We start from the raw sequence: 21,110 nt of genomic DNA, 5'->3' as shown, positions 1-21,110 counted from the left end.
CCCACTTAAAAGCAACAAAATCTGGGCGGAATAAGGATTTATGATTTATGCCAATTTTCTATAGTTAATTTTAAAGAATCTTTTATTAGAATATGTTTTCTTCTCTTTTTGGTGCTTTTTGCTTTGCTTTTATTGTATCTTTTTTCTTCTTTGAAAAGGTTTAATCATTTTTTTTTAATCTTACTTTATCAAACATCATTGTACGAGGGGCTAATTGCAAATACAGTGCGTTATCAGTATCACAAGGTCACTTTGCAGAACATAAATTTTTTTCTGTATTCGTTTTATTTAATTTTTTTTCTGCAAAATATTTTGAATTGAATTATTTTACAACTGATTATTGTAATTTTTTGACATTGCGGCTCTCCCATATTTCCATTGAAAAAAATGCTCATTTTTATGATTTTTCAGTGTGGGGGAGTCTGGGGCAAAACTTGTCAAAACGCATATTTTTCCACGAGCTCTGAGAAAACTTAAAAGTTTTATAATGAGCATATTCTTTTATAGGAAATTTACTGTTCTACAACATTGCAGAAGACTATTTTCCTCTATCTCGAAAGAAATGTGATTTTCGAATCATTTTCTAAAAGTCGATTTTGTGGAGATTCTCAAAATTGCTGGGGCAAATTTTGTCAGTCTTCGGATAATTTGTGACGTTTTAACTCTCGCAAACGTTAAAAATATCAAATAGACATATTTTTATAGGAAATTTATTCCTCTGCAACTTTGTGGAAGATAATTTTTCTCTATAATTAACAAAAAATATGCATAAATTGAGCTAATCACTAATGATATTTTCTGTAAGTCAAATATTCCAAAAATAGGGCTCAATTTTTTATTTTACATAATCCTTTCTTGAATCTCTTGAAACTTTGTAAGTTTAAGAAGGTTCATGAAGGCTATCTATAATAAAAATTTCAAGCCTGAGTCTCTTTTATTTTAGAAAATAGTGAATATTGAAATTTTCGTTTTGACAAATTTTGCCCCAGTCTCCCCTATCATTACTTTAAGGTCACTTCTCAATAAGCACATTTTCTTCTATATATTAGGTGAGATTCTTAACAAAATTTAGGTGAGATTCTTAACAAAATCTCACCTACTATAATCCTAACAAAATTTCATGTCGTCCGATCGACCTCAAATTTGGCCAAAATGTGTTTCGCCACTTCCTGATTCCGAATATATATGTGGCTAAGTTACGTTCCCGGCCGGCCGGCCGGCCGGCCGGCCGGCCGCTCTTTGGAGCTTAATAGCTCCTAAACTAAAAAAGATATCGACTTGCGGTTTTCGGCAAAGGTTATATATCGGGTGAAAATTGCAACTTGGTGCATAGGCCCCCCACCCCCCACCCCTCCTTCCGCCATTTTGAAGACCCCCCTTTTTTTGTTTTCTCAATAGCTCCGCCCCTATGGCATTCAGCGGGCTCAAATTTTAGTATGTTATAGCTGGGCCTTAGAGCTTTCCATCAATACCAAACTTAAGGTCCCCCGACCCCCCTGACCCGAGCTATAAGGGTCCAAAAAAAATTTCTTAAAATGGCCATAACTCCGGTTCTAATTGTAAGAATTTAAAAAGTGAGGGCTTTTTGGAAAGCTCTCGTGAAATGCCACTTTCCCTTCTAACATCGCAAGTTCATAAAACCACCGCTAGGGGCGCTTTTTTTAAAAAGAAAATTTTTAAATCTTAAAAGTTAAATAACTCAAAAATTCCATTGTGCATCGGGCTGAAAATTTAGTATGTTGTAGCCGTTGATTATACCTATCAAACAAAAAAAACCTTAAGTCGATCCATAACCCCTGACCCGAGCTATAAGGGGTCAAAGTTCGAACATTGACCGGCCTCTATCTCCGGTTCTAATTAACATAGCGACCTAAATTTTACCTTTTTGGTTTCGTCTCGATGAGCACTTTCAGATGGAAGTTCAAAAAGTCACCACAGGTGGCGCTGTGATAGCGTCAAAATTCATCGAAATTCAAAGTCACTTTTCTCAAAAACGGCATTGTGCAAGTTAATGAAATTTTAGTATGTTGTAGTCCAGTCTAGGACGTTTCCAAAATGGTGCGTATGCGCGCTGTGGTTTCAATAGAACCGGAGATATGAGGGGTCAAAGTTCACGAAATTCAAAAAATCATATCTCCGGTTCTATGTGACCGATTTTGATGAATGAGGGCTTAAACGAAAGATCTCACCAAATGCTACAACTTTCTAGAATATTTGAACTTCGGGGGACCAACACCAGAGGCGCCACAGTCGAAAAATCAATTTCAATATCACATAACCTCAATTATCTCGACTGTCGCTAAACCGATTTTGATGATTACTTCGACACAATTGTAGAACACATTTGTCTCTACATTTCGTCCATACATCATTTTCCGCTCAGACTACGCTATCACTCCGATTTTGCCGTTTAAGTGTGAAAAAAATGATTTTTCCCATAATAACGCTTTGAAATCACTCAGATGCCAATTTGACTGCCTCTACTCCACCAAGACACTTAAAATAGGGTTTTAAATGGAAAGTCCCACAAAATACAACAATTCTTTGAAATAGTTGAAGTTCAACAAATGACTACTTGGGGCACTCTGGATGAAAAAACGAGTTAAGAAACAAAAAACCTCGCTTATCTTGGCTTCTGAGTAATCGATGAGATCATGTTCTATGGGAAAATTATAGAGAACATTCTGGTCTACATTTCACCCATATATCACTTTTGTGCCAGTTCATCCAAATCCTTGATATTTTGGTTTAAATACAAAATTTGCATAATTTCACGAATTTGATTCAAGATAACTGAATGGCGACTCACAACTTCAGCTCCAAATCGAATTTGCATGCACTCCGAGTTAACTCACGTTAAGAATCTCACCTACATAAGCCGGTTAGGATTATCTGTCCTTTTTTTTTATTTAATTTTTTTCCACAAAATAATTTGATTTGAACCTATGATAATTTTTTAACAGCGCAACATCTTTCTTAAATTTTAATTGAAAGAATATCGATTTTACACGTTTTTGATCGTATAACTACGATAATATCAATAAATTCTTTTGTAATATTATTAGGGGAGATGATTTTTTAAAGTAAATCTTTAAAATGAGTGATTTCAGAGTTTTTCTAAAGTATTTCAAAAATTCGATTAGGCATAGATTAAATTTTCGATGAACTTATCTTCAGGCTGTTCCAGGACTGGATCCGAGCTCAGAATATTAAAATCTTGGCGTGGCCACCTGACCTCTTGAACTCCTTCCTGACTTCAATCCAATTGAAAATATTTGGGGGATTCTTGTTTGCCATATTAGGTGAGATTCTTAACAATCTCACCTACTATAATCCTAACAAAATTTCATGTCGTCCGATCGACCTCAAACTTGGCCAAAATGTGTTTCAGCACTTCCTGATCACGAATATATATGTGGCTATTTTACGTTCCCGGCCGGCCGGCCGGCCGGCCGCTTTTTGGAGCTTAATAGCTCCTAAACTAAAAAAGATATCGACTTGCGGTTTTCGGCAAAGGTTATATATCGGGTGAAAATTGCAACTTGGTGCATAGACTCCCCACCCCCCACCCCTCCTTCCGCCATTTTGAAGACCCCCCTTTTTTTGTTTTCTCAATAGCTCCGCCCCTATGGCATTCAGCGGACTCAAATTTTAGTATGTTATAGCTGGGCCTTAGAGCTTTCCATCAATATCAAACTTAAGGTCCCCCGACCCCCCTGACCCGAGCTATAAGGGTCCAAAAAAAATTTCTTAAAATGGCCATAACTCCGGTTCTAATTGTCAGAATTTAAAAAGTGAGGGCTTTTTGGAAAGCTCTCGTGAAATGCCACCTCCCCTTCTAACATCGCAAGTTCATAAAACCACCGCTAGGGGCGCTTTTTTTAAAAAGAAAATTTTTAAATCTTAAAAGTTAAATAACTCAAAAATTCCATTGTGCATCGGGCTGAAATTTTAGTATGTTGTAGCCGTTGATTATACCTATCAAACAAAAAAAACCTTAAGTCGATCCATAACCCCTGACCCGAGCTATAAGGGGTCAAAGTTCGAACATTGACCGGCCTCTATCTCCGGTTCTAATTAACATAGCGACCTAAATTTTACCTTTTTGGTTTCGTCTCGATGAGCACTTTCAGATGGAAGTTCAAAAAGTCACCACAGGTGGCGCTGTGATAGCGTCAAAATTCATCGAAATTCAAAGTCACTTTTCTCAAAAACGGCATTGTGCAAGTTAATGAAATTTTAGTATGTTGTAGTCCAGTCTAGGACGTTTCCAAAATGGTGCGTATGTACGCTGTGGTTTCAATAGAACCGGAGATATGAGGGGTCAAAGTTCACGAAATTCGAAAAATCATATCTCCGGTTCTATGTGACCGATTTTGATGAATGAGGGCTTAAACGAAAGATCTCACCAAATGCTACAACTTTCTAGAATATTTGAACTTCGTGGGACCAACACCAGGGGCGCCACAGTCGAAAAACCAATTTCAATATCACATAACCTCAATTATTTCGACTGTCGCTGAACCGATTTTGATGATTACTTCAACATAATTGTAGAGCACATTTGTCTCTACATTTCGTCCATACATCATTTTCCACTCAGACTACGCTATCACTCCGATTTTGCCGTTTAAGTGTGAAAAAAATGATTTTTCCCATAAAAACGCTTTGAAATCACTCAGATGCCAATTTGACTGCCTCTACTCCACCAAGACACTTAAAATAGGGGTTTAAATGGAAAGTCCCGCAAAATACAACAATTCTTTGATTTAGTTGAAGTTCAACAAATGAACACTTGGGGCACTCTGGATGAAAAAACGAGTTAAGAAACAAAAAACCTCGCTTATCTTGGCTTCTAAGTAATCGATGAGTTCAAGTTCTACGGCAAAATTATAGAGAACATTCTGGTCTACATTTCACCCATATAACACTTTTCTGTCAGTTCATCCAAATCCTTGACATTTTGGTTCAAATACAAAACTTGTATAATTTCACGAATTTGATTCAAGATAACTGAATGGCGTCTCCCTACTTCAGCTCTAAATCGAATTTGCATGCACTCCGAGTTAGCTCACGTTAAGAATCTCACCTACATAAGCCGGTTAGGATTATCTGTCCTTTTATGCAGATATTCGCCAATACACTTACGTTTTGTAGTTAAAATTTACAATTTTGGATGCCTGGAACAAGCCTGAAGATAAGTTCATCGAAAATTTAATCGATAGTATGCCTAAACGAATTTTTCAAATACTAGAAAAACGCTGAAAATACTAATTTTAAAGATTTGCTTAAAAATTATCTCCCCTAATAATATTACAAAAGAATTTATTGATATTATCGTAGTTATACGATCAAAAACGTGTAAGATTGATATTCTCTCAATTAAAATTTAAGAATAATATTACGCTGTTAAAAAATTATCATAAATAGGTTCAAATCAAATTATTTTGTGGAAAAAATTAAATAAAGCGAATACAGAAAAAAATTGAGTTCTGCAAAGTGACCTTATGGTAATGGTACGCACTTTATATTTGAATTAAGAGAAATAAATACAAAAAAAATTAGTTTACGGCGTTATCACACTTGCACATTAAAATTTTAATGTGATTCACATTAATTGTCGCATGTGAGCGTTCAAATTTGTTATTTGTGTCTTTGAATCACTTAATATTTGGAGTTTTTCTATTTATTGATAAAGAAGTAGACTTGGTCTACAAAAATAAGTTTAAATTTACCTAAAGCATAAATATTTTTCACATTAAAAAATTAAAGAGAAAATCGCATTAATTTTTCGCATTAATGCTATAAATCACTTTATATCAAATTTTGCGGGTCAAGTCTACCTTTTTATCAACAAATAGATCAAATTTTGAATATAAAATGATTCAAACAAACAAATTACACATTTGGACTCTCACCAGCGACAATTAATGTGAATCATATTTAAATTTTAATGTGCAAGTGTGATAACATAGTTAAAAACAGTTTTTTGAGTTGAGACATTATATAATCAAGTTTAAACTCAATTTCCTTCAAGAAAAATTACTCATTAATTAGAACGTTTCGGCGAAGAAATTGATAGAAAGACAAAATTTCTTCAAAAAAAACTATTAACTAAGCATTAACTATTTCCAAAAAGTTTCATTTAATTTAATTTAATTATTTAATTAATTTTTAAAGAGCTCAAATTCGTGATTAGATTAAAAATGTTTCTTGTGACTTTTTTTTAAAAGAAATCTCTTGGTTTTTTGCTTTAGAAAAACGGCAGGTAATCCTTTATAAATACACTAATAATTTTATATTTGGCCCCTCTTTTTACCGAAATCCTATAGCTACGCCCTTATTCTGGCTGATTAAGCTCAGGTTCCACTGCTGAAGGAAATAACGCTGATACATTTTTAAGATCTTTTTAGTGCATCGCCTTCAAGTTAAAACTACGTGAACTAATTCACTCCCTACAGAACTTGAATTACAAGTAAAATACTTGAGATTGAATAAAAAATTTCCCTGATAACATAAATAAAGAATATACCATATTGTTTTATTTGATATTCACATAAAGACGCATAAAGACGAGTCTTCCTGTTTAAAAATCGGGTTTGATTTGAGACCAAATTCAGACTAAATTTAGATAGACCAATAAATCCTTCGATTACAAGGATAAAAGGGAATTTAAAAAATAAATAAACAAATTAAATATCAACTTTTACCAACTTTTACAGAATAAACAAAAAACATGCAGCATATGCTTCATACATGAATAAAACTGTTTCCAAACTTAATTAAAGACAAATTACCCACGAATTAATATTTTTAGCACCAATTACTAAATTTTAATTGAAAAAAAAACTTGAAAAAAAGAAAAAAAAAGTCTCCTTCGAGCCGGATTTGAACCAGCGACCTATGGATTTCTACTATGCCGAAAGGCCATTCTACAGTCCACCGCTCTGCCAACTGAGCTATCGAAGGCATACTCGGTTTTTTGCAAAGTTGCCATAAGAGCCCAAGCGACCGACATGTTCCCAATTCAAACGACTCTTTTCAAGCATTCCCAAGCATTTATTCTGTACATTATACACTTCTCTGAGCCTTATTTCTCTGTCTCTGCTCCTTGATCTGCTTCCTCCACTGCATCCACTTGGCAATTTCTGGATTTTCGGGATTTCCCTTCTCCTCCAACTGCCTGTAATACCCTTCCCGGATGATCTTGAAAGCTGCCAAATTTCTGTACGGAAGCTTCGTCACGGGATCAAAATACCTGGCTGGAAGGTGAGTTATTGGACAAATCCGACTTCTATGCTCCGTTCTCTTCTTCCTGGCCTGTGGAAAGTACTTCTCAAATACTTTGTTATCAATATCATTTTCGAAGGTGATAAAAGTCCTCTCGACCCTTGGACCAGTCTTTGCTGCCGTTCTCGAATTGGCTGTCTTCCTCTTGCTCTTGAATTTCACCGAAATGTCCACTTCTCCTGCATCTTCTTCGGTCTTTATTCCCGTGGTATCAATGGAAGTTGACAGCTCCTCAATCAGTGGCATCGACATTGAATGGTATTTGATCATTGGTCCAGTAAATACCCTCTTTGTGGGACGTGTTTTCTTCTTTTCCAGCTCCATCTTCTGATACTTCTCCAGTGACTTGATATTTTCCTTCTCCGTCTCCATGGCTTCCTCCAGAAGTTCCTCCTGCGTCGGAATCCATTCTTCCGTTTTCACCACAACTTTCTTGTGCTTCTTCGCCTCATTCATCTGCTTCAGTCTGTGCTGTGTGGCTGCTGTCTTAAGAGCCGTTGATCTCCTGAAGGATTTCCTCCCTGAGTCAATTACTGTAAATTTGGGATGTCTATTGGATGAAATCTTAGGCTTTTGCACCTTCTTAGCTGCAGCTTTCCCAGGAGATTTCTTATCTTTCGCCGCTGGAGGCTTTTTTACAGGCTCTTTGTAGGCTTTAGTCACAACTCCACGGCGTTTCCGGGTCCTTTTTTCCTCTTCCTCTTCTGACACCGGTTCATCATTCTCATCAATGCTGAAATCTGAATCTACAACATCTTCTTCCTCGTCCTTTTGCCTGAAATCCAAGACAAGAACTTAATTATGCCTTCTGCTCCAAAATCCCTTCGTATTCACTATTTCCTTACTCATAATCCCGGTCATCTTCAGCTTCCTGGAAGCCTCCATAGGATGTTTTATAGAAATCATCCTCTTCCTCATCATCCAGTAGCTTTGCAATTCGGTTCCCTGCATTGCTACGACGTTCTCTAGTTGCTGCCATTCTCACTTTTTCACTAATTCACTGGAAAATTCCCGGAAAATCAACTTAAAAGGAATTGTTTTGGTTTTTTACGCCGCCAATTTGACACTTCAGTATGCTGTCAAATTTGGGTGCTTTTCACCCAAAAGAAAATTTAAAAATACCATTGATTACACTTGCTTCCCTTGCAATTTTCCTTCAGAATTCTTCCTAATTACCCCATGGTTACTGGAAAAATGTACTTTTATATAAATTTTCCCATTTTTGAATTTTTCCCAGCCAATTCCACCCAAAACAGCGCCACCATGCGGCACTTTGGTGAAACATTTGACATTTTCATTGTGTGATTGTGTGCGTGAGTGGGGGGAAGAATCTCAGGCTGAGGAAAATATTAATTTTGTGATAACATTTTAGCACTGCGGTCAGTGATTATTAGATAATTGAGGAGACAGACTAGTGCTGCAACCCACGAGCTTTAACCCAACTCAGTTATCTAGTAGGTGGTGAGTAAAATACCCTGCAAAAAAGACAATCCCTCATCCCTCAATTGTTTACTTCAATCCCACGCAAAACACTCCTGTTGAGAAAATCAAATAAATTCCCCGTGCCGCAAGAGAATCATTAAAATACCTCTCCGGAAATAGAAAACAGAGCTTGTGGGATACACAAAGTGGTCCCGGAGAGTGATTCTGTTGCTGATCAGAGACAAAAGTGCGTCGTTACCAATTGAAAGAGACATTGAATGGCAAAAAAACAAGCTTCTTACATAATTTAAATTGTATATTTCGAGGCACAATCATTGAAATTCAAGTGGGAATTGTAAGTAAGACTACAGAAGTTGTTCTCTTTCTTTCTCGCTCTCTTGAGAACTCTGACCTGCTCCCCAGCAGAGAGGATTTTTATTGCAACCGAGTGATAGAGAATTGATAATTTAACAGTGACTAAAAAAGGTCTAGGTTCACTTGATTTTGGCGCTCGTTTTGAATCATTTGGTGAAGGATTGAAGGATTATTCATTATAAAAAATGGAAAGAAATAAGCAGAGACACATACCCGAAATCAAATTTATTAGAAAAACTTGAGAAAAATTGTTTATCGTCTGCTAACCTGTCCAATTAGCAATTGTCTGTTTATACCCCCAACATTTTCTCAGCTGTTTTCAATTATCTCGTACAACACACCATTTTCACTCTATCCGAGACACATTACGCAACTTATTTTTTTTAACACAGGGACGCAAAATCGCCTTCATAAACTGGAGCAAGACAAAATTTTCACTGATTGCCAAGATAACTTGCAAATATACTTTTTCTTAGCCAATTTAAAAAATGCACAAAAAATACTGAAAATATGTCCATATGTTGGAATTACAGAGAGTTCCGCTTCTAAAGAAATTCTCGGGACCGAAAAACTCCCCCAAATTCACTCCAGTGACACAGAAAAATTGCATACCCAAAGGCGATGGCTTTGAAATAAGTTGCAGAAACGCCACGATGTAATGCAAAACATTTTCGGCGCTAATATTTTTTAGCGTCAACGGTTCATAATGGCCCCGGCACACCTTTTAGTTCAGGAAGACTTCATAAAGTCGAAATTCACGTCCTTTTCATTCCTAAAAACTTTGTGTAGGGGAAAGTACTCTGCCTTCGAATGTTCATGCCTTCCAACAATATGAATTTTCTTTTATTTTTCCTAAGACACTTACACATTTCTATTGACTATTAGTTAGCTTGTCATCAATTATTGGTAATTATGTGACAATCATGTGGAAATTTTTTAGGAAGCGTAACAGAAATTCACATTATTCGAAGGCATGAACGTTCGAACGGAGAATACTTCCGCCTATATGTATATTCCACTCTTTCGCACTCTTCTTCTTTTGAACATGGGACCAAATTGAATTTAGTTCAATCCAATTTTAAGACCGAAAGAATGGGATAGTCTTATGCAAATCTTTTGAGATAGAAAGGGACGTGAATTTTGACTTTATAAAATTATACCGAGCTAAAAGGTATAGCCAAGGCATAAGAAATCTATTTTAAACCGCGTAAAAAATATTTCCATACATTTAGAGGCATTTCAAAAATTATTCTGTAAATGAGCTCCCAATAAGTAGGCAATTGATATCAAATTCATTCAATCCGTTTTCACTTAAGCCGGAACTTCCTGTAGCTCCTTACAGATTTTTAAATTCCCATTGTGAAAAGGAAAAATGTCTATTGAGGAAGTGGGAGAAGATGCTTTCTTAAACATGTTTTTACTCAATTTAAATTCTTTACATAAATTATATCAAACTTCATTTTATTTGTATAGTGTAGCCGCGTAAGAAAACAATTTTTCACCTAAAATTTAAATCAGGAAAGAGTATGAAGGAAAATATTATCAAAATTGGCCGTTAAATTTTTGTCAAATTTGGTCAAATTTTCCGGGCGCAACTTAAGTGCAAAAATCTTTGCATGACTTTCCGCAGTGAGAAAAAACGTAAAATAAATTTATATTTTCTACCCCTATCGAAATATTTTTCCCTCGTTACTGAAGAACTAAAGAAAACATGCTTCCACAGAAGTAATTCGTACACTGAGAGAAATCCGAAAAAGTTAAAATAATATTCCGAAAATGTTAATATTACCTTGCAGTATTGATCCAAAATCGGTGTAAATATTACCCTTTTTAAGTGTATTGAGGGTTAAAGTTACACTTTTTCTTGTTAATTTTTATGTTAATTTTAAAGAATAAATTAAAAGCAACTGCAAAAAACAGCAAATGTGGATTGGCATAATGAAATTCATACGGTCAACACAGCATAAAAATAATCGCAATATTTTTTTGCTAACTCCTAAATATTTTTTATCTTGGATAAAATTCCGAAATCGGAAATCCCGAAAACCAAAATTTCGAACGCCAAAATCCTGAACAGGACAAAATCTTCAAAGCCTAAATCTCATAATTTTTTCCATATTTTTTTTGCACCTAAGCGTTTTTTTTTGGTTTGGGAAATTACGCCACACATTTTGCTTCGTATAATTTCGTCCCTTTCAAAATTTTGACCATTTGAAATTTTGGTTGCTACTGAATAAATGATTTGGTAAAAAAAAAATTATGAACGACAGCACAGTCATATCTTTGACAGCTAAATCATGTGTGTCTTAGATAACTGGTTTTTCATCAACATTTTGCTCTTGTATATTAAAAAAAAAAACAAGTTTTATTCTGAAACATTAATTCCGGTAGCGCCCCGGTAGCTTTTCATAGTAAATTATTAATCCAGGGAGCAATTAAATTTATCACAGACAACAGGTATTTCTGGTTTACGTCTCGGCTTATTGTAATCATATTTTTTTAATCCTCTCAGTTATCAGATATTTTGTGAATTCAGATTTCTATTTTTACCTGGCATTTCAGAAATATTTATCCCGTTGCTTGCATCGCTTTACTATACTGAGTGTTCTCATATGCTTCTGCACTATCAACTTTAATTTTTTTGGTTCCTGTCTTGACTGTTTTCCCTAGTCCTCGCCGTGTTCTAAAACCATCAAACAGTCGTGACAGAAACCAATACAAAGTAAAGTCTATTATGTAGATGAACTTGAGAACAGTAAAATTCTAGAAAAAAAAACATGTTCAATTGTAGCATTACTTGATATTAGAAATATTTTAATGGGTTTTTCAAGAAAGAAGTTCTCATATCAAAGATTTTACCACCAATTGAACGTTCTCAATGAACAAAAAAAACCTAAATACTTTAATTTTACTAAATAGTGAAAAAAAAGTTATGGAGTTTTAGGTTTTAGTCTTCACTATAGGTTATACAAAGATCTATTCTAGGGACTAGAAATATCACAAATTGCATTACAAATATTGTTATGTGAGACAAATAAGATATTTGTTTCATCAATTCTGTGACCAAAATTCAGATCAAAATTTTGAAGCTATTAAGAAAAAAAACAAAGTTCAATCGTTGTAGGATGTACTGCATTTATGTAACTTGAGGTGTCTTAACTAAGGATAAGGATTTTAAAATTGCCCGTGAAATTTCACTTATATTTATGAACAGAATATTTAGATTTTGAATTTTTCCTAATTTTTATATCAGTAAAAATATAAAATTTTTTATTGTCAGCTTCAAACATGGCTTTACTATATTGGTATTCTTTTTTAAAAAGCTCGACTGTAATTTTTTCCTTCAAGTTTTTTCACTACAAATTATTTTTATAATGAGGAATTTAAATTAATATACGAAGAGGAGTAACAAAAAAACCTCAGGGAGGGTTTATGTCTTCTCTTATTTAGATGTCCTACTACTGAATGGTGTGTGTCTCGACTCATTTCCACAATCAATGTATCTTTGCCTCAATGCTGAACAAAAGATCTTTCAATTGATAACGACCCAAAAGTCCCAAAAAACTCCTTATTAACTAATACCCTTCTTCTTTGCAGTGGTTTTGGCTCCCGAGCACGAATCCTTCATTCCACACTCTTACACATCAAGACAAAATCCCAGTGTGATAGAATTTTTTTGGTAGAAAGTAGAGAGAGAGAGTGAAGAAAGTCCAACAATGTCCTCACTTCCACGTGTTAATCTCGACGAGCCGCGCTATGATCAAAGCACCTACCTAAATCGAGCTAAACACTTTATCATTCTAACAAACCCCCTCAACGTTTTTGTGTCCAGCAGTGAGCTCGATCGAGCAGCTAAAATTGTCCAGGACTACAAGTAATCAAAATTCTCTAATTGGATTATTTACAACACTAACTTTTACCCTTTACTAACATCTTTTCTTCACTGCTTTAGTAATTTTAGTAATTTTGTTTTGCTTATTTGCTTTTGAATATCTTGTGTAGATTTTACTGAGTATTTTGTGGAAAGTTTGGTATCTCAAGGGTGTGAGAAAAGACTCCCATAAATCAAGATAACATGAAGAGGGTCAAGAATCTCTAATACGATAATTCGAAAATAACTCAAATAGATTCAAGATATTGTTTACAGAGTTATTTAGAGCTCATGGAATCACTGATTTTGGTGAATCTTTAAAAGTTTTCCATATCTTGAGAGGGTATGGAAAAAATTGAGTTATTGCGGAAAATTCTTTGATTTTCCGCATTTCTTTGATTTCTTTGATTGTCAAAAACTTTTTTTAAAACATTACGAACGGGTCTCAAATAATCACAGATCATGCTAATAAATATAAAAAAATTGCTTTTTATTATATGAAATGCTCCCATTATTTTAAAAATATTTTTGACTCCAAAACTAAATTTAAAATTAACAAAATCAATGGCTGGTTGTCAAAATCCGTGGACAATAATTGTGAAAATCTAGAAATTTCATAATTAAAATAGGGTAAATTAAGCTAATTCAAAACCTGCTCCAAATGGAACTTTCTCGCTACTCCAAATGGAAACGTCATTGTTTTCATGATAAATACAGTACTAAATTATTATATTTATATACTTTCAATACCACAGTTTCATTATTTGGTTAATTTTGCTCCAAATAAAGCGAAAATCCATTCATATTCACAAATTTTAATTTGTTAATTTCTCAGGAAAATTAAAAGTGTATCTTTTCACCATCGAATTTTTCATCGATCGACTATGTTTTCCAATGAAAAACACAATGAGGTGACTGTTGTTTATTCCTTTTGTTTAACATTTATGTCTTATTTCTGGCTAATTTTAGCTAAATTAAGTCTTAATCTTTATTGTTAACCGTACGTGAAGTTTTCAAATGAAATAATTACCTATTTTGTAAACAAAAAGGGTTTTTATAAAGTGTTTGCAAATGCTTCAATAGGAAACCCAGAAAATATGATTTTTTGGAGAGATTTTCTTATTGGTTTAAATAGGAAAGGAGAAAGGACTAGGAATAAGAACAAATCTTGCACTCAGAAGCAACTCAACAAGGTTTTGGAAGCCTTTCGTCGCGATTCCACTTTACACTGTTTGTCTCCAATTAGAAACTTTCCCTTGTCTCCATTTGGATTAATATGTTTCCAATAGAAGCATTTTACGCTCACGTGTTTTTCTTGTATTTAAGAAGTTTTCATATTATATCTAAAGAATTTTCACTAAACAGTAACATTCTAGAAGAGTAAAGGAGCAAATTCATGTAACTCTCTTCAGAAAAAACATGAACTTAATCTTAATGTGTTGAATCTTCTGTCAAAGTTAAAGCGTCTGGAAATGGTTTTGAATTAGGACATTTACCCTACAGTTGTTTTTTTTAAATGAAGTTGAAAAAAAAGAATAAAGCGAGGCCTTCCAGTCAAATGAGCAGAATAGTGAAACTCTTTGTTTAGAGACAATTATAACTAAAATTTAAAATATTTTTAATTTAATTAAAGCAATATTTTAAACATTCTTTTTTTATTATTTTTAAGCTAAGTTTCAATTTATCTAAAATAAAATTAGTTCACATATTATTCTAAAGGCCTACCTTCTGCTTCCTTCTATTTATTGATTTTAGTATAAAGAATTGCTTACTTCTAATTTCACCTAAGTAAAAAAAAGCGTATTTATTTATTTTTTGATTCTTATAAATTGATATTTATTTTAAATATTGCACTCGCATTTGCTGATAATACTAATATTCTTAAAATAAAAGCAACTTGCGTATTGCTCATAAAAGCAAACTCACAAATTGTTTTACGAAAATCTAAAAGGTCCGAAAAAAATTGCCGTTAGCATATTTTTGTGTTAAGATTCGCATATCCACAATTCCAGTCACGTTCTTGCAATTTTTGAAAACTTTTCCGTAATCTTACAAACATTTCTATGATTATAGAATTGTTTTTAGTACATATAGAAACATTTCCGCGTTTCCAGAACCATTCAATTATTCTTGGATGCCATTTCACGTTTATAAAAACGTTCTTACGTCTGGTAAACGTGACTGGTGTTTCTAAAATAATTTTCTCGCTTATAGAAACGTTTCCATTTTTCAAGAGATCGAGAGATTCACGAGATCAATAAACACATTTTTATATTTTTATAGAATCGTTTGTGAGCATTTTTCTGTAATAGTTTTCGCAAATCTGAAACGTTTTTGTGTCTCCAGCTTTAGACCGTTTTTAGAAGCGTATTTGGGTTTCTAAAATTGTTTCCGCGTTTGAAGAAATGTTGTCATATTTTTGAAACAGATCCCATATTTATTGTTTTCGGAGTTTTCGGGTTCTTAAAGTCTAAAAAATTTTCTGAATGTTTTTCTATGATTTCTATTATTTCTATTTTCTATTATTTCTTTTATTCTATTTTCTCTATTATTCTATTCTATTATTTCCACCGTTTTGTAACATTTGTTGAAACACAAACTAAAATGATACAAACTGCTATGAATGGAAATGTCAAAAATTTTAAGGTTTTTTTTTATTATTTTAAATGTTACGAGGAGGACGTTTTATTCTATAAATAAATGACGAAATTTTGATGCATTTAAAGCAGAATTCCAAATCTTTAATTTGAACACTAAATCTTGAACTTCAAAATCTTTTAAGCGTTCTTTACCTCAAAATTGAGAGATGTTTCTGAAGAATCTAAAAGAATCTAAAAAACATTTTTGAAATAAGAAAATCTTTTCGCATTTATGATTTTGCTTATAAACGTTTCCGCATAAGGAGTAATTCAGGTCCAGGTAACTAATTTCCATTTTTACTGACAAGGGCTTCTAGTTTCTCAGGTTTTAAAATGCAATTTTTGGGTTTCGCGACGCATTTTTTTGGATTTCTCGCGTTTTGAAAAGTAACTTTTGAGTTTCTAGCTAGAGATTTGCGAAACGTTTCTCGAACAAAATTGACAAGAATTTCTCAATATGAGTCAGCCTTTGTTCCTACAGTTCTGAAACGTTTTTTATAGCTTTAGCTCTAGCCTGGAAAAAAATGTTAAATGGACAAATAGATTTTGTTAAAATTTTGTCAAAAGGATATTGTTTATCAATTTGACAAAACTTTTTCCCACATTTTATATGGAAAAAAAACATCCTCTTAACAAAGTTGCAACGAAATCCAGTTGACAGTCGATTTAACAAAGCTTGTTAATTTTACGAAACTTTTTTTCATAGTAGATCGTTTTTGCGCTTGAAGAAATATTTTTAAGTTTGATTAATTTCTGCGTTTCGAAAAACCATTTTGCATTTCCAAAATCATTTCCGTGTTTCTACGTTTGTAAGTTTTTTTTTCTATGCAGAAGGATATCCACAATTATGAAACGTTCGCTTGCAAAGACAAGTTTCCGCGTTTTTAAAAACGGTTTTGTATTTACAAAAACATTCTAGCGTTTCAACAAATTTCCTAAAAAGCGTATTAGAATTTTAGTTTATTTCACGAACATTTACGGTTTTAAGCTCCAAAGAGCGGCCGGCCGGCCGGCCGGGAACGTAACTTAGCCCCCCCCCCCATATATTCGGGATCAGGAAGTGGTGAAACACATTTTGGCCAAATTTGAGCTCGATCGGACGACATGAAATTTTGTTAAGATTATAGTAGGTGAGATTATTAAGAATCTCACCTAATACACTAGAGAGCGCATTTATCAAGCGAATGTGGTCATGTTTGGGCTTGTTGGAAAGGTCTTGGAAGTTCCTATAAAATTGAACCGGTTCCAATCGGTTTAGAATCGGTAATGAACCGGTACATTACCGATAAATAATTTTTATACGAAATTTAATTAAATTACTCCTGAGGTGTATCTTGGTAAATATTTTGAGTGATTTGTAAATCTGTTCAAATGGGTTGTGAACCGGTAATGAACCGGTTATTTACCGATAAGTAATTTTTATTTGAATATAATTTTTATTACTCTTTAAACTATTTTGTAAAATCTATTGAGTTATTTATGGATCGTTTTAAATCGGTTGTGTACCGTTAAACGGTAAATGATGCGAAAATACTTTTGAGGTATAGCATCTAAGTCACGAGTTCGAGCATTTCGCAAAGCCTGTGGGACGCTTTGCCACCCCTTTTAATAAAACATTTTGTATAGAAAAACATACTTTTGACAAACTTTTGATAATATCCACTTGGTTGCAGATTTGACAAAGGATTTCCATATTCTGTATGGAAGAACATCCTTTTGACAAACTTTTCTTGTTAATTTTACAAAGCTTTTTTTCATATATTTTTTTCTTTATGAGTCACTCCTTGATGGTGATACTGTTTCTTTAGAAATTAGGGGACAAACCCCCAGACTAGACGGTATTACTTTTAAGATATGCATCTGAGATAAGCCACTAGTATATTTAATGAGCGATTATATTGTCTTATGAGCTTTGCTTTTTTTAAAAACATTTTTAAAATAGCATTTTATTTGCTTCAAATGGTAAAATTCCTTCTCCCCGTACTGCTAAAAAAAAATCTTGCTATTTTTTCTTGATACCAAAAGAGCCGAGAAGCCCGTGGAAGCAAAGAGCATCAGTGAGATATGGCGAGCCAAGTACATTTACGATTCCGCCTTCCATCCGGAAACGGGTGAAAAGATGATTATAATTGGACGGATGTCAGCCCAAGTGCCGATGAATATGCTCATTACAGGGTGTAAGTGTGATGCTCCACCAGCTGCTAGGATTTCTCCGGATTTCCCAATATGCAACACAAATCGTTGACCTTTTTCTTTGCAGGCATGATGACCTTTTACCGGTCAACTCCGGCTGTGGTCTTCTGGCAGTGGCTCAATCAGTCATTCAATGCCCTTGTCAACTATACAAATCGCTCTGGCTCATCGCCAATCAGCAACAATCAGCTCTTTACGTCCTACTGCCTGGCAACTGGTGGTGCTCTGGCCACTGCTCTCTCCCTCAATCGTCTGTGCAAGACAGCTCCACCACTTGTTGGACGTCTAGTACCACTGGCAGCTGTGGCTGCTGCCAATTGCATCAACATCCCCATGATGAGGATGCAGGAGCTGCAGCAGGGCGTTGAGTTGTATGATGAAAATAACAATCGCGTGGGGGTATCAGTCAATGCTGCTCAGAAGGGAATAACTGCTGTTGTTCTCAGTCGGATAAGCATGGCTATGCCAGGGATGGTATTTACCCCAATGCTGGCCACATTCCTGGAGAAGAAGGGTGTTTTCAGGCGCTTCCCCTGGGCCAATGCTCCCATCCAGACACTCTTCTGTGGCTTCTGCCTGACTTTTGCCACTCCACTGTGCTGTGCTCTGTACAGTCAGAAAGCCAGTATCAGGGTAGATCAGTTGGAGAAAGAAGTGCAGGAGAATGTGAAGAAAATCTCACCGGAAAGTCAGGTGGTGTACTTCAACAAGGGACTCTAAGCCATGATTGTTAAACTAAAAGCAATTAGTCTGTTTTAAATGCATTTCCGTTGTATTTTCTTTTGGTTCAAAAACTTTCTTTTTATTGTCCCAAAGCCCCAAATTCTCCCCAAAAAAAATTGCAAACTCCCAGTCACCAACGCCATCTTCAGTGACCGGGAAGAAATCTCGTGTCAATGTAAACATTCCGAAGAGGTGCAATAAAAACCGTGGAAATCCCCCAAAAATGCGCCCCTTTGTCCTGATCCGTGAGATGAGGAAGCAAGATGAGATTGCCTGTGAGGAATTGGTGAAGAATTACATTCTCTCAGGAGCCAAACAAGCCTTCATTGAGACAATCTTCAAAGAAGTGAGGTTATGTGACCCAAATGCTTTCCCTCTATTTTCCCGAATTTCCCGCTTTTTTTCTCAGATTACACTCCAACTGATAGTGCTGTGTTGGGCTATTGCTTTCATCTTCTTCGGTATTCCTCCTCTATACTGCCTCTTGACCGTTCCGGGAGTCATAACAGCAATTTTTCTTCTGGTTTATGGATCATTCTTCAATCGAGCCATGGAAATTTCCAATGTTTGAGCATTTTTTCCCAGGTTTCTTCGTTCATTTTCTCACAGGAATGCCTTCTTTCAGATGAAACCCAATCGCTGCTGGCTAGCTGAGCTTCACTACAACAGCATAACAGAACCTCATGACTTTGAGATCTTCTTCAATGATCCTCCCGATGAGCAACAGGTGGCTCGTCGAAAGGTGATTCCCATTGATTTTCCTTGAATTCCGATGGATTTTTTAATATTTCTCCCTTGCAGATAATCTCCACTGTAAGCTTGAAGAATCACAGGAATCTCCATAATTCAGCCTGGCTCTTCCGTTTTGGCTTTTCCCAAAAAGATCAAATTCCACGTCTGGCTGAAGCTCTTATTGCACATACTTTGGATTTCTGCAAGGAAAATCGCTTTTCTACCCTGGAAGCCGTCACGAGAGAATGTGATGATGATCTCAGAGATGTCTACACCAAAGTGGGATTCACAATGAAGCAGATCTATCATAAACAAATCATCGGAAATAGCTTGAGAATCATGAAGGCACAATTTGGAATGGATCTCGAAAAGTGGAATGGCTATGGAAATTATTCCACAGACTGATATTGCAATCAATATATTTATTCCAGAAATATATTCCAGAGAATCTCATGACAATTTTATTTGGCATTTTATTTATTTATTTTTTTTATAAAGATATTAAAAGGAAGGCGGCTATGCTTCTCCGAGCTATGGAGCAAATGTTTTCCAAGGAAGAGATCTCCGTGCAAATGTGCTGGTGATTTCTCGTAATTTGTAGAGATTATTCACCCTTTGCTCTTTGGGTAAAGAAACATCAAATGTAATCACGAAAACTAAAATTAGATCAGCAAAAAATGAATTTTGATCAATAACTTATTAAATTTCAACACGGAAAATCCTTAAATCAATTGATTTTTCGCTGATCTAATTTTAGTTTTTGACGACAAAAACTCTCAATGATCGGCTGATCGGTGTCGATGAGTCTCCGTGACCGGCTTATTGTCGCTAATAAGCCTTCATGATCGGCTAATCGACGTTGATAAGTCTCCATGATCGGCTGGTCGTCGCCGATAAGTCTCCATGATCGTCTGATCGGCGCTGATAAGTCTCCAGGATCGGCAATTCGTCGCCGATAAGTCTCCATGATCGGCTAATCGGCTCGATAAATCTCAATGATCAGCTAATCAACGTCTATAAGCCTCCATGATTAGCTAATCGGCGTTGATAAGTCTCCATGATCGGCTGGTCGTCGCCGATAAGTCTCCATGATCGGCTGGTCGTCGCCGATAAGTCTCCATGAACGGCTAATCGGCGTTGATAAGTCTCCATGATCGTCTGATCAAAGCTGATAAGTTTTCATGATCGGCTAATCGTCGCTTATAAATCTCCGTGATCGGCTAATATCGATGATAAGTCTCCGTGTAGAAACGTCAAGTCTCTCCATGATAGTTCGATTGGCGCCGATAAGTTTCCATGATCAGCTCATCGGCAGCTCTATTGAACAGTGAGTGGCCGATTTGCTTACCCCTGATACTTTAGTTTTTCTTGCGCGATTAAAATCCTTAAATCAAAATTGATTTTTTATTGACCAAGTTTAATTTTCTTTACGGATTTAAATCACGCAAGAAAAAATAAAGTATCAGGGGTAAGCAAATCGGCCACTCACTGTTTAATAGAGCTGCCGATGAGTTGATCATGGAGACTTATCGGCGCTAATCAAACGATCATACATTTATGTATGATCGTAGTTTGTAGACTTTACATTTCTACACGGAGACTTATAATCGTTGATTAGTCGATCGCGGAGATTTATAAGCGACGATTAGCCGTTCATGGAGACTTATCAACGCCGATTAGCCGATCATGGAGGCTTAAAGACGTTGATTAGCTGATCATAGAGACTTATCGGCGACGACCAGCCGATCCTGGAGACTTATCAGCGCCGATCAGACGATCATGGAGACTTATCGACGACGACCTGAAGATCCAGGAGAATTATCAGCGGTGATTAGCTGATCATGGAGGCTTATAGACGTTGATTA

At 35.3% G+C, this 21,110-nt stretch overlaps 3 protein-coding genes and 1 non-coding gene across 5 annotated transcripts; 2 read left to right on the top strand and 2 right to left on the bottom strand.

The window, feature by feature from the left end:
• Positions 1-6,873: 6,873 nt before the first annotated feature.
• On the bottom strand, positions 6,874-6,969 carry Trnay-gua (transfer RNA tyrosine (anticodon GUA)). The gene is made up of 2 exons: positions 6,933-6,969; positions 6,874-6,909 (listed from the first exon to the last, which is right to left on the bottom strand). It is a non-coding gene; the product is annotated as a tRNA-Tyr (tRNA).
• Positions 6,970-7,038: 69 nt separating this feature from the next.
• Positions 7,039-8,368, bottom strand: LOC129798938 (vacuolar protein sorting-associated protein 72 homolog). The gene is made up of 2 exons (XM_055842451.1): positions 8,136-8,368; positions 7,039-8,065 (listed from the first exon to the last, which is right to left on the bottom strand). Exons 1-2 carry the CDS (start codon positions 8,267-8,269, stop codon positions 7,072-7,074), a joined length of 1,128 nt encoding a protein of 375 aa, XP_055698426.1. The 5' UTR covers positions 8,270-8,368; the 3' UTR covers positions 7,039-7,071.
• Positions 8,369-8,578: 210 nt separating this feature from the next.
• Positions 8,579-18,584, top strand: LOC129798936 (sideroflexin-1-3). 2 transcript variants are annotated; one of them, XM_055842449.1, is made up of 4 exons: positions 8,579-8,744; positions 12,685-12,961; positions 17,623-17,774; positions 17,858-18,584. In XM_055842449.1, the coding sequence occupies exons 2-4, from the start codon at positions 12,804-12,806 to the stop codon at positions 18,508-18,510; spliced, it is 963 nt and encodes a 320-aa protein (XP_055698424.1). In that variant the 5' UTR covers positions 8,579-8,744; positions 12,685-12,803; the 3' UTR covers positions 18,511-18,584. The 2 variants fall into 2 exon arrangements, with proteins under 2 accessions (XP_055698424.1, XP_055698423.1); XM_055842448.1 differs by having other exon boundaries at positions 8,579-8,751.
• Positions 18,585-18,634: 50 nt separating this feature from the next.
• On the top strand, positions 18,635-19,709 carry LOC129798937 (uncharacterized). Its single transcript, XM_055842450.1, has 4 exons — positions 18,635-18,859; positions 18,923-19,078; positions 19,139-19,255; positions 19,315-19,709. The coding sequence occupies exons 1-4, from the start codon at positions 18,737-18,739 to the stop codon at positions 19,648-19,650; spliced, it is 732 nt and encodes a 243-aa protein (XP_055698425.1). The 5' UTR covers positions 18,635-18,736; the 3' UTR covers positions 19,651-19,709.
• Positions 19,710-21,110: the final 1,401 nt, after the last annotated feature.

This window comes from Phlebotomus papatasi, chromosome 1 (assembly GCF_024763615.1).
Source record: "Phlebotomus papatasi isolate M1 chromosome 1, Ppap_2.1, whole genome shotgun sequence".
Classification (NCBI taxonomy): domain Eukaryota; kingdom Metazoa; phylum Arthropoda; class Insecta; order Diptera; family Psychodidae; genus Phlebotomus; species Phlebotomus papatasi.
The sequence above is the reverse complement of the archived record's forward strand: the minus strand, read 5'-3'. Positions and strand labels throughout refer to the sequence as shown.

Bases quoted from the DNA above. Each gene is read 5' to 3' on its own strand.
- LOC129798936 (XM_055842449.1), top strand. From the start codon at position 12,804: ATGTCCTCACTTCCACGTGTTAATCTCGACGAGCCGCGCTATGATCAA. The intron at 12,962-17,622 runs GTAATCAAAATT...TGATACCAAAAG, and splicing joins AAAATTGTCCAGGACTACAA to AGCCGAGAAGCCCGTGGAAG. The intron at 17,775-17,857 runs GTAAGTGTGATG...TTTTCTTTGCAG, and splicing joins GAATATGCTCATTACAGGGT to GCATGATGACCTTTTACCGG.
- LOC129798938 (XM_055842451.1), bottom strand. From the start codon at position 8,269: ATGGCAGCAACTAGAGAACGTCGTAGCAATGCAGGGAACCGAATTGCA. The intron at 8,066-8,135 runs GTAAGGAAATAG...CTTGGATTTCAG, and splicing joins GAAGATGACCGGGATTATGA to GCAAAAGGACGAGGAAGAAG.
- LOC129798937 (XM_055842450.1), top strand. From the start codon at position 18,737: ATGCGCCCCTTTGTCCTGATCCGTGAGATGAGGAAGCAAGATGAGATT. The intron at 18,860-18,922 runs GTGAGGTTATGT...TTTTTTTCTCAG, and splicing joins TTGAGACAATCTTCAAAGAA to ATTACACTCCAACTGATAGT. The intron at 19,256-19,314 runs GTGATTCCCATT...TCTCCCTTGCAG, and splicing joins AACAGGTGGCTCGTCGAAAG to ATAATCTCCACTGTAAGCTT.